Source organism: Lepus europaeus, chromosome 13 (genome assembly GCF_033115175.1).
Source record: "Lepus europaeus isolate LE1 chromosome 13, mLepTim1.pri, whole genome shotgun sequence".
NCBI lineage: Eukaryota > Metazoa > Chordata > Mammalia > Lagomorpha > Leporidae > Lepus > Lepus europaeus.
Window position 1 is genome coordinate 23182934 of NC_084839.1, and position 10493 is coordinate 23193426.

General features: G+C 50.0%; 1 protein-coding gene across 1 annotated transcript in view; it reads left to right on the forward strand.

Moving 5' to 3' along the window:
• Window positions 1–4870, forward strand: part of HADHB (hydroxyacyl-CoA dehydrogenase trifunctional multienzyme complex subunit beta) — a 36676-nt gene extending 31806 nt beyond the window's left edge. Inside the window, exons 13-16 of the mRNA XM_062209111.1 lie at window positions 658–745; window positions 1107–1181; window positions 1955–2119; window positions 4352–4870. Of these exons, the coding sequence (XP_062065095.1) occupies window positions 658–745; window positions 1107–1181; window positions 1955–2119; window positions 4352–4387 (364 nt within the window). The 3' untranslated portion in view covers window positions 4388–4870. The remainder of the gene's footprint in view (window positions 1–657; window positions 746–1106; window positions 1182–1954; window positions 2120–4351) is intronic.
• Window positions 4871–10493: the final 5623 nt, after the last annotated feature.

Below are 10493 nucleotides of genomic sequence, written 5' to 3' on the forward strand. Positions count from 1 at the left end.
TAGCAGTGTGTATCCTTGGACCATAACCAAAAGTATTTGATTACTCACATTTATTACGGAAATCTTAAAGTATATTAAGCCCTGAGTTCAGAATAGGTTTGTATGGTAGGTTTTTAAAAACAATAATAATTATTTATGTTACTGTTTTCCTTGCACAGTTTGGGGTTGTTTTTCATACGCATTTGTACTTGTAATTATTATATATATACAATCATGTATTCTTTTTTCCATTCAGATGTCCTAAGCACCTTTTCATATCACTGTGCCCTGTGCTATCCAGTTTTCCTTAGAACCTTGTGTCAGAGTCTCCAGATGTATATACCATGGCCCATCCCTTTCAGGGCCCCGCCTCCGAGCCTCCATTGTGACGTTCACACGGGCCGTGCCTTTGCCCACGCCTCTCGCACTCTTCCTGTTGTTAGCTTGTCCCTGTCCTCATTGCTTCCTTATTACGTGTTCCCACTGCTCCATGGCATAAGCTGAGTCACGGCAGAGGGCACGTCTGTTCAGTCCACTGTTGTGTCCCCAGTGCTTGGTATCTGCACGGTGGAACCAAGGACATTGTAATACCTGCGGAGAACTCACTTTGGGGAATAGGAAGGAACTCCTGGGTTAAAAGTTAAAGCTTTAAGACACTACTTTTTTTTTTTTCCCCAGACCTACATATGCTACTCCAAAAGTTCTAGAAAAGGCAGGATTAACCATGAACGATATTGACGTCTTTGAGTTCCACGAAGCTTTCTCAGTAAGTCATTTGACAGACACATCCAGGGACATGTAGTCATGGAAACAGAGCCCATGCTTGTGGGAGAAAGCCTGGCATTGCTTATTAGGAGTGAAAGAGGAGTGGAGCCTCAGGGGACCTGTGTCGTGGGAGGGGCACGCGGAGAGGGAGCCACAGGTCCCACACGGGAGGTTGGAAACACCTTTGGGAGCTATGCCCTGGAGACCTTCTAAAACACCACATTGTTTCTCGAGGAAAGTTTCACTCAAACCTGGTGTAAAGATCGGCTCAACCTTGTAGTTACACAGGCAAACCCGTGCCTGAAAGAAAGCCTGGAGGGACATTAACGACAAGGTCCTCATTGAATTATTTTCCCTTGTAGGGTCAGATTTTGGCTAATTTCAAAGCCATGGATTCTGATTGGTTTGCGCAAAACTACATGGGTAGGAAAACCAAGGTAAGGCTCTGATGAAGAGTACTTACATTTCCAAACCACTTTCCTGTTTGGGGTGTTAGCCTGCTAATGGGGATACGAACTGGGGACGGGGAGCGGGGCACAGGGGCGGGGAGCAGGCAGCTGCTTAGCCCAGTGATGGAGGTGCCCATGTCCCACGTCAGCCCGTGTAATGGATTGTGTCGGGCCTTGGGAGGCAGCGTGATGGCTCGAGGAACTGCTTCCTGCCACCCACATGGTAGGTCTGGATTGGCCCAGCCCAGCCAGACCGTTGTGGTCATGTGGGGAGTGAACCAGCAAGTGGAGCTCTTTCTGTCTCTCAAATTTATAGATATATATTACCCCTCGTATGTATATACATATAGAAGCTGCTTCTTACAAAGAATTTGTATTTCTTAAAAAATAGTTTCAGGATTGATTTCCGGGTTCTGGGCCCATGCCCAGCCCCAACCATTGAGGGCATCTGGGGAGTCAACCAGTGGATGGGAGCTCCCCCCCCCATATATATATAAAAACTTTATTTATATATATATGTATTTATTTATATGTAAAAGTTAAATTCTATGATTTTTTTTCCCCAGACAGTAAGTGAAGAATAAATAGGCCTTTGTCTTTTTAGTACTGACCTAGACTTTCTTTTGCAGTGAAATTATTTGTGATGAAGCGCGTCATATCCCTCCATCGCTTTACTTCTTAAAGCTAAGAGTCTGGCTTGGTTTTTAAGTTTACTCATCTTCGCGTTGTGTCTTGTTTTGTTTCATTTTCGTGGGAGCCAGGTCGGATCACTGCCTTTGGAGAAGTTTAATAACTGGGGCGGCTCGCTGTCCCTGGGACACCCGTTCGGAGCCACCGGCTGCCGCTTGGTCATGGCAGCTGCCAACAGATTGCGGAAGGAAGGTGGCCAGTACGGCCTGGTGGCCGCCTGTGCCGCTGGAGGGCAGGTATGTGGCAGCTGCTTCCGGGAGCTTCCAGAAGTCACTTCTTCAACGGTAAACTTCGACTCACTTGGTCTAATCCCCGCGCACCTTTATCTGTACAAGGAAGAGGTAAACTGTGTTTCTGGAAAACTGACTTACACCTTAGCTAGGTTAATTGACCTCTGGGTAAGTCCCTACTGTTCGTCCAGGGGAACTCGTGTTATCCTGACGGAAACTCCGTCTGCCTCCCTCGTGTGCACTACCGACCAGCCCCGCACCTGCTCCAGAGCTACCTCTGGGAGTAAAATCCAGGGGAGTCCGCTTCTCTGGCTTACCCGGCTGTGCAGAGATTCGTTTCCTGCAGATCCTTTGCTCCTGGTGAGGATGAGTAGCCACGGTGTTCAGAAGCATGAACGCCCGGCACGGAAAAGCCCGTGGGCGGTGCTGTCCCCAGAAAGACGGGCCGGTTACTTACAGGAGGGATGGTTTAGCCTCACAGTCAGAAGCGTTTCTTAACCCGTGTAGCTTCATCTCCCCCAAACCACGGGGAGTGAGGGCAGGCTGGAGCCTTCACCTCTGGCCCCGGGCCAGGCTCGCTCGAGGGCGGTCACCCTGTGTGCGCCCCACCGGGCTGGCCTCGGTCTGACATGCAGCCCTTCAGAAATTACACAACAGTAGATGCTTTTATGGGTGAGCAAAGTCTAACACCCAGCACCTATGTGGGAGAGGTCCTCGGTGTGGAGAGAAGGAACTCCATTAAACTTGGCACTGTTCTCGCCAGCCAGACGGGCGGCACCCGTGCGGTCAGGTGGTGAGAGGAGGCGCCGGTCACCTCGGCTCTCGGGCAGGGCTTCTCCTTGGGCACCACTGACAGTGGCAGGGGGCCCGTGCTGTGGGGTGTCCAGCAGGGCCTTTTCCTGAGAGATTCTGAGAGCAACCACCTTCTCCCCTCCCCTCCCTGGCGCCATATGGACATAGTCACACGACCGGAAGTGGCTCCAGACGTGGCCCCGCGTCCTCCGAGGAGCGTGGGGGCGCCGAGTGCAGTAAAATGCATGCTGGGCCATGCAAGTTGCACCTGAAATGAAGCCACAGAGGAGCGTCCTGCCCGTCACGGGCCCCTCAGAGCAGTCTCCACGCTAGCCACACCGCCCAGCCCTGCTCTCACTCGGCTTGTATTCTTTCAAAGCACTTAGCTGTTTGGAACTGTAATATACTCGACTGGGGACAGAGTGTGTAGTAAATCTTTCACCCCACCCTGTGCTCAGCTTGGTGCCTTAGAAGCAATAGTTTCCCGTAGACGTTTGTGGGGATTAAGTTGAGCCTAGAAGCAGGGAGATGAGTTAGCTGTGAACCTTGGAGGCAGTGCCCGGGTTGGATGTGAGCGAGGCAGGGAGCGGCGTCATGCAGCACAGAGCGCTGTGCAGAGCAGTGCGAGGCCGGGGTCCGCCTCCCAGTCCTGCCCTGTCACTGGAGGGAGCCCCAAACCTCTCAGAGCCTCCGTGTCCTGCAGAAGTTACGTCTGCTGCCAGTCACGTGTTTACTTCTGTACCTCTAAAGCCTCTGTGACTTCTCATTTGAAGAGCGACCGTGTATAGCGCATCAGACTGTGCCAGGTCTCAGAGCCTGTTGTGGACACATACACGTCTGTAAATAGATACGTCTGTGTGTGTGTGTGTGTGTGTAAACACGAGGTACTCCAAAACGTACATGGAACATGGAACTAAAGGCAGGTTTATGTTGGTGCAAGAAAATGTTGAAATCCAAGTGTATGAGAGGGGTCTTTCAAAAGTCCTTGAAGGGCAGCATTGTGGCGCAGCGGGTTGAGCCCCCGCCTGGGACTCTTGCATCCCCTGTGAGCCCAGTTCGAGTCCCAGCTGTTCACTTCCTTAACTCTCTCCTTCTCTCTCTCTCTCTCTCTTTCTCTCTCTCTGTAACTCCCTCTCTCTGTAACTGTGCCCTTCAAATAAATTTTTAAAAAGTTCATGAACATGCATATTATGACAAAGCTGCGTGGATTTCAATATTTTTCCCACCAACACAAACCGACCTTCTAACTGCACTTTCACCAACTCCCTGAAGTCCCTCACATACACTGTCTGCCACCCTAACGCTCATGGAAGCCCGTGAAGTAGGCGCTGTGAGCCCCGTGTACGGAGGGAATCAAGGTTCCGAGCGGCTGCCGGCTCTCCCGTGGGTGAGTGGCAGGGCCGGCGTCCAGCTCCGCAGCCACAGTTTTCCCGCTTTCTGTTTCAGGGCCACGGTATGATCGTGGAAGCCTACCCGAAATAGTGGACACAGAGGAGGTGACCGGAAGCTCCGTGCCGCTCTCGGACTAGGCAGTGCCATTCCAATGCATTCCCAGGTGACATCCGCAGTGCCCAGCTCCTCCTAGGAAAACAGCTGGGGGGCTTCTGTGAATGCTTTGCGATTAGGCTTTGCCAGTGCTCCACTGACTGCTCTTCAGGGACTTCTAAGCCACCAGACTCCCACGCAGATAAGTTTAGGAACTGAGTTCGGGTCTCTTTTGTCACAAAGACTAAAAGAGTGCTTGCAGGTTAGTGAGACTTGGAATCGTTGTCGTAATATTTGCAGATTTTACTTGTTCCTGTCCTTGTCCTCAAGATAAGTGTTTTCTCTAAAATACAAACCGATGTGCCTAAGTTAACCTAATTATGGCGAATGACTCAGAATCAACATTACTGAAGACTTAAATGTTTATATACATAAATACCATGCTACTTAACCTTAATAAAGTGGAGAAGTGCTGGAGAATTGTTTGCCTTTTTTTAAAAATAAAATAAAAGGTTTATTTTATTTATTTGGAAGTCAGAGTTAGAGGGAGCGATTAGAGTGAGATCTTCCATCCAATGGTTCACTCCCCACATGGCTACAAAGGCACAGGGCTGGGCCAGGCTGGAGCCAGGAGCTCCCTTCGCATCTCGCATGTGGGTGCAGGAGCCCAAGCACTCAGGCCAGCCGTCCTCTGCTTCTTTCCCAGGTGCATTAGCAGGGAGCTGAATTGGCAGTGAAGCAGCTGGAACTTGAACCGGTGCCCATATGGGATGGTAGCACTGCAGATGGAAGCTTAACCTGCTATGCAGGCCCCAGACAAAAAAAAAATTTTTTAAGATGTATTTATTTTATTTGAACGAGTTACTCAGAGAGAGAAGGAGAGGCAGAGAGAGAGAGAGAGAGAGAGATCGAGATCTTCCATCCGCTGTTTTACTCCCCAGTTAGCCACAATGGCTGGAGCTGTGCCAATCCAAAGCCAGGAGCCAGGAGCTTCTTCTGGGTCTCCCACGTGGGTGCAGGGGCCCAAGGACTTGGGCCATCTTCTACTGCTTTCCCAGGCCACAGCAGAGCTGGATCGGAAGTGGAGCAGCCGAGTCTCAAACTGGTAGCCATATAGGATGCCAGCACTGCAGGTGGCAGCTTTTACCTGCTATGCCACAGCGCTGGCCCCTGGACAAAAGATCTTAACACACACTTTTTAAGGAAATAATCCACAAATGGTGAATAACTTGAAAAAATGCTTAGTAGTAATCAGGAGAAAAATGAAGGTCCTAATGAAATATTATTTTGGCACAAATTAACAAGTTGAGAATAGCGATTGGTGAACATATGGGACAATAGGAGCTTTGGAGCTTTGCACACAGTGGCTAAGGATGTAAATTGGCGCAGCCACCGGGGAGAACAGTGTGGCGCTGCCTTGGACATCCAGGTGTGATGCAAGGTCTGGGCCCCCACTGCCTCCTCTTGAGGATTCCCCAAAGAAACTTGCACAGGAGTCCAGGAAGCCAGCACGACTGTTCACAGAGCCTTGCTCTTCCTCGAAAAATACCGTAAATAACTTGCATTCATCGACAGGAAAGGTTCAAACACAAGCACAGGTAATAATTCCTAGGATGCCTACAGATGAGGTAGAAACACTTAAAAGACAGAAATCAGTGTGTGATGTGACTGCCACACGTCTCCTGAGGAGATGGGGTCACAATGGCACTTCACCTCTGGGGTATTCGTTCCAAATACCTTTAATCCAGTTGAGCACAAAATATATCAGGCAAACCCAGCTTAAAAGACATTATACAGGCCGGCGCCGCGGCTCACTAGGCTAATCCTCCGCCTTGTGGTGCCGGCACACTGGGTTCTAGTCCCGGTCGGGGCACCGATCCTGTCCCGGTTGCCCCTCTTCCAGGCCAGCTCTCTGCTGTGGCCAGGGAGTGCAGTGGAGGATGGCCCAAGTACTTGGGCCCTGCACCCCATGGGAGACCAGGAGAAGCACCTGGCTCCTGCCATTGGATCAGTGTGGTGCGCCGGCCGCAGCGTGCTGCCGCGGCGGCCATTGGAGGGTGAACCAACGGCAAAAAGGAAGACCTTTCTCTCTGTCTCTCTCTCACTGTCCACTCTGCCTGTCAAAAAAAAAAAAAAAAAAAAAGACATTATACAAAATACCAGTACTCAAAATCATCAAGATCACATGAAGGAAATACTAAGAAACTCACAGACCAGAGGAGGCTATGGAGACCTGCCAGCTACATGTAACACGATGTCCTGGATTGGATTCTGAAACAGAAAGGACGTTAAAGGACAAACTGGTAAAATCCGAATAAACTCAGATTTAGTTCATGGGTTTTTAAACATGGAGAAATAAACCCTTGCATATATGACCAAACGATTTTCAACAAGGGTGCTGAGACCATTCAATGGGGAAAGGACGTCATAATGCTTATAACAGGTTAATATCGAAAATATATAAAGAGCTGGGGCTGGTGCCCCGGCATAATGGGTAAAGTCACTGCCTGCAGTGCCGGCATCCCATATGGGTGCTGGTTCGAGTCCCAGCTGTTTCACTTGTGATCCAGCTCTCTGCTGTGGCCTGGGAAAGCAGTAAAAGATGGCCCAAGTGCTTGCGTCCCTGCACCTGCATGGGAGACCCAGAAGCTTTTTGCTTTGGATCAGCACAGCTCCAGCCGTTGCGGCCATCTGGGAGTAAACCAGCGGATGGAAGACCTCTCTCTCTCTCTCTCTCTCTCTGTAACTCTGCCTTTCAAATAAAAAATGTATATATACAAAGAGCTATAATCACAACCAAAGAATGAATTCCATGAACTGGCTATCCGAAAGAGTTGGTTCCTCATACCATACACAAAAATTAACTCAAAATAGATCAAAGAACTAGACGTGAAGCCAGAAGTACAGAACTCTTAGAAGAAATTATTTTCTTAGGGAAAGTGAATGACACTGGACTTTGCCTAGTTCCTTGGCTATAACAAAAGAAAAAAGAGGTAACTTACACTTCATCAAAGAGCACAGTCGGCGGAGTGAAGAGGTAACCACGGGAGTGGGAGAAAATGTATTCAAGTCCTATATCCTGTGAGGCATTAATATCCAGAAAATAGAACTGTAATTTAGAACCAAAGAAACAACCCGTTACCCAGCGGGCAAGCAACTTGAGTAGACATTTCTCCAAAGATGCGGATAGCCGATAAGCACGTGAGAGGACGTCCAGCAGCGCTCATGGCCGGGTACATGCAAATCGAAACTGTAATGAGCGATCGCCTCACGTCCACTAGGATGGCTGCTGTCAGAGGAACAGAAGTAGCAGGTGCCCGTGAGGATGTGGCAGTATTTGTGGGGATGCAAAGTCGCAGAGCTGCAGGTCCACTTCCGGCTGGATATGCAAAGGAATCACAGGTGGGGTCTTGGAGAGATATTTGCATACCCACGTTCACAGCAGGATTATTCACAACAGCCCTGATGTCTATCAGTAAATAGTAGGCAAGGTGTGACCTCTACATACTGTGTGTACTGGCAGCCTTAAGAGGGGGCAATGCCGTGACATGCCGGCGTGACATGCCGGCGGATGGGCTTGAGGCCACTCTGCTCAGGGAGTTGTAACCGGACCAGATACATTGTTTCTCATTTCCTGTTCTAATGACTGCAAGCCTAGGACTAAAGCCTGTGTTCAAACAGATAAATAATGCTCGCTTGTACAGTAATCCGGCCCTCCTGGGTCAGCATGACCAGAGGTTTGAATTTATTGTAACAGAATGAAAAGGGAATGAATAACTTAAGGGCGCAGTGAACACGGGCTCCAGGCTCCAGGCTGAGTGGGCTCCAGCCTGTTAAACACTGAAATCTTAACAGAATACTTGGCCTCTTTCAGGTCTCGGCCACACAGCATTGTGTAGCTGCTTAGTTTTGCAGAACCTCCTGCTGTTCCCTCCTCGATAAAGCCATCTAGCTAGTTTCTCAAGAAGCTGTGTTGATGTCAGATACCTTGTTATCAAACCCACAGCCGGCTTCAGCCCTGACTCGGCACCCAGCCTCCCTTTTGCACCCCTCAAGAACCCCAGAGCACCCTCACTGAGCAGGACAGACGTTCTTGAGACCCCGTCTGCGGTCGTCACCTTCTGCCGGTAGATTAAAGGGGACGCTCTCTTCCTGACCGGCAGACCTCATCTTCATTATTCTGATTCAGCACCATTGACAAGGACCAGACTTGTGGGAACAAAATAATCCGGTTATTAAGAGACAAATCCTGTATGTTTCTGCTTAATGTGAGGTGTCTAAAGTTGGTTCACAGCGATGGGACACGGGAGGGAGGGAAACTAGGGAGCAGGTGTGTCCTGGATAAGGGGCTTTGGTTTTGAAAGAGGAAATCTGGAGATTGGCTGAACAGCGATGTCAATGGACTCTGCTGGATTGTACCCCTACAAATGGTTAAAATGGGGGTGGGCTTTTAGTGCAGCTTGGAACTCCCATTCCCATATTGGAGTGCCCGAGTTCAGCTCCTGGCTTCACTCTTGACTCCAGCTCCCTGCTAATACACCCTGGGACACAGCAGATGATGGCTCAAGTACTTGGGCCCCTGCCATTCATGTGGGAGACCCAGGCTGAGTTCCTGGTTCCCAGCTTCAGCCTGGCCCACCCCCTGCTGTGCGCATTTCAGGGAGTGAACCGGTGTCTGTCTGTATCTCTCCCTGCCTTTCAAATAAAATATATAAGAAAATAAAAAATGTATATTTGTTTAAAGGGCAATTTTAAGGAATTCTGGGGGAGGAAGACATATTCAGGATAGAGGTGTCCTCCGGGCCAGGGACACAGCTGGCTTCACTGGTGTTGCTGGCGTCCCAGTTCTTGGCTGTGGGTTCACCCAACTTCCCATGAGTCTCCTTGGCGTGACTGCTGTGCAAGGTCATCCATGGCCCGGCATGGCCTCGGTCTACTGTGGCCCTTGATGTTTGTCCTTAGACATCTTAAGGTGATCCTTACTCTTAAAGGTCCCCACTTCAGCCTCTCTTCATGTAGAACTTTGATCTGACCCTCTGTGCCACCAAACAAGCGCGTGAGGTTGGAGCCCCTGTGTTTGCCTTCATCCCCTCATTAAGACTTCGGAAGGGTTGCCCCCTTCTCCCAGCTGTTCGCTTCTGGAGATCTCTAACACTCGCTGTTCATTCAGCCCGCAGATACACATTCAGTGCTGGCCGTGTAGCAGGCACTGCTGCAGCCAAGAAAACACAAAAATCCCTGCCTTCCTTGTGTCCATCTTTCCAGGGAAAAGAATCCCTGTGGCCGGCATTTGTGCCAATGCCGCCTGAGATGCCCGCATCCCACGTCAGAGTTTGTTGGCTTCCATCCTGCCTCAGTTTTCCATCCAGCTTCTTTGCTAATGTGGACCTGTTAGGTAGGAAGTCAGTTACGAGCTTCTGTGTGTGTGACATAAAGGCCTAAAGAGAAGACATCTATGTCCAGCGTATGCTGCATCTCAAAGCCATCCCTTTGGTGTTTCAGGGGCAGCCTGGCCTTCGCATCCTGCCCTGCCCCCTTCTACCTGATAACCTACCAGGTGGGGGTCCCCACCCCTTCTGCCTGACAAATCTTCCACACTCTCCCAGGTGCAGCCCAGGATCTGCATTTCAAATACCCTGCTCTGGATCCCAATTCTCTAGGGGGTCCTGCCCACCCTTCCTCCTGTCTGATAATATTTGCATCCATAAAGTCCTTTGTTTCAGACCTTCAAGAGAAAACTCAGAAGTTTTTCTATTTACATCCAAAAAGCCCTTTGTTCCAAGAGGAGCAGAGGTGGGGAGGCAAGACCCGTCTCCTTAAAAACCCCCAGCCTCAACCGGACTGAGGCTCAGCCCTCTGCCTCTCAGCTGAGCCGCCCGCCTGGCCTGGCCTGGCCAGGTGTAATCTCTCTACTCAACCATGTAACCTCCTCCCACCCCCCAAGTCTGAGCGACCGGGCACTCTCTCTCAGGTCCTGTCTGGAGAGGTGCCCATCCGTCCTTACGGATGTCCCTTCCCTAATAAACTTTGCTGCTTTTACTTTCCACTACTCTGTCTCACCCCTGAATTCCTTCTTGCGCGAAGACAAGAACCCTGCAATTTC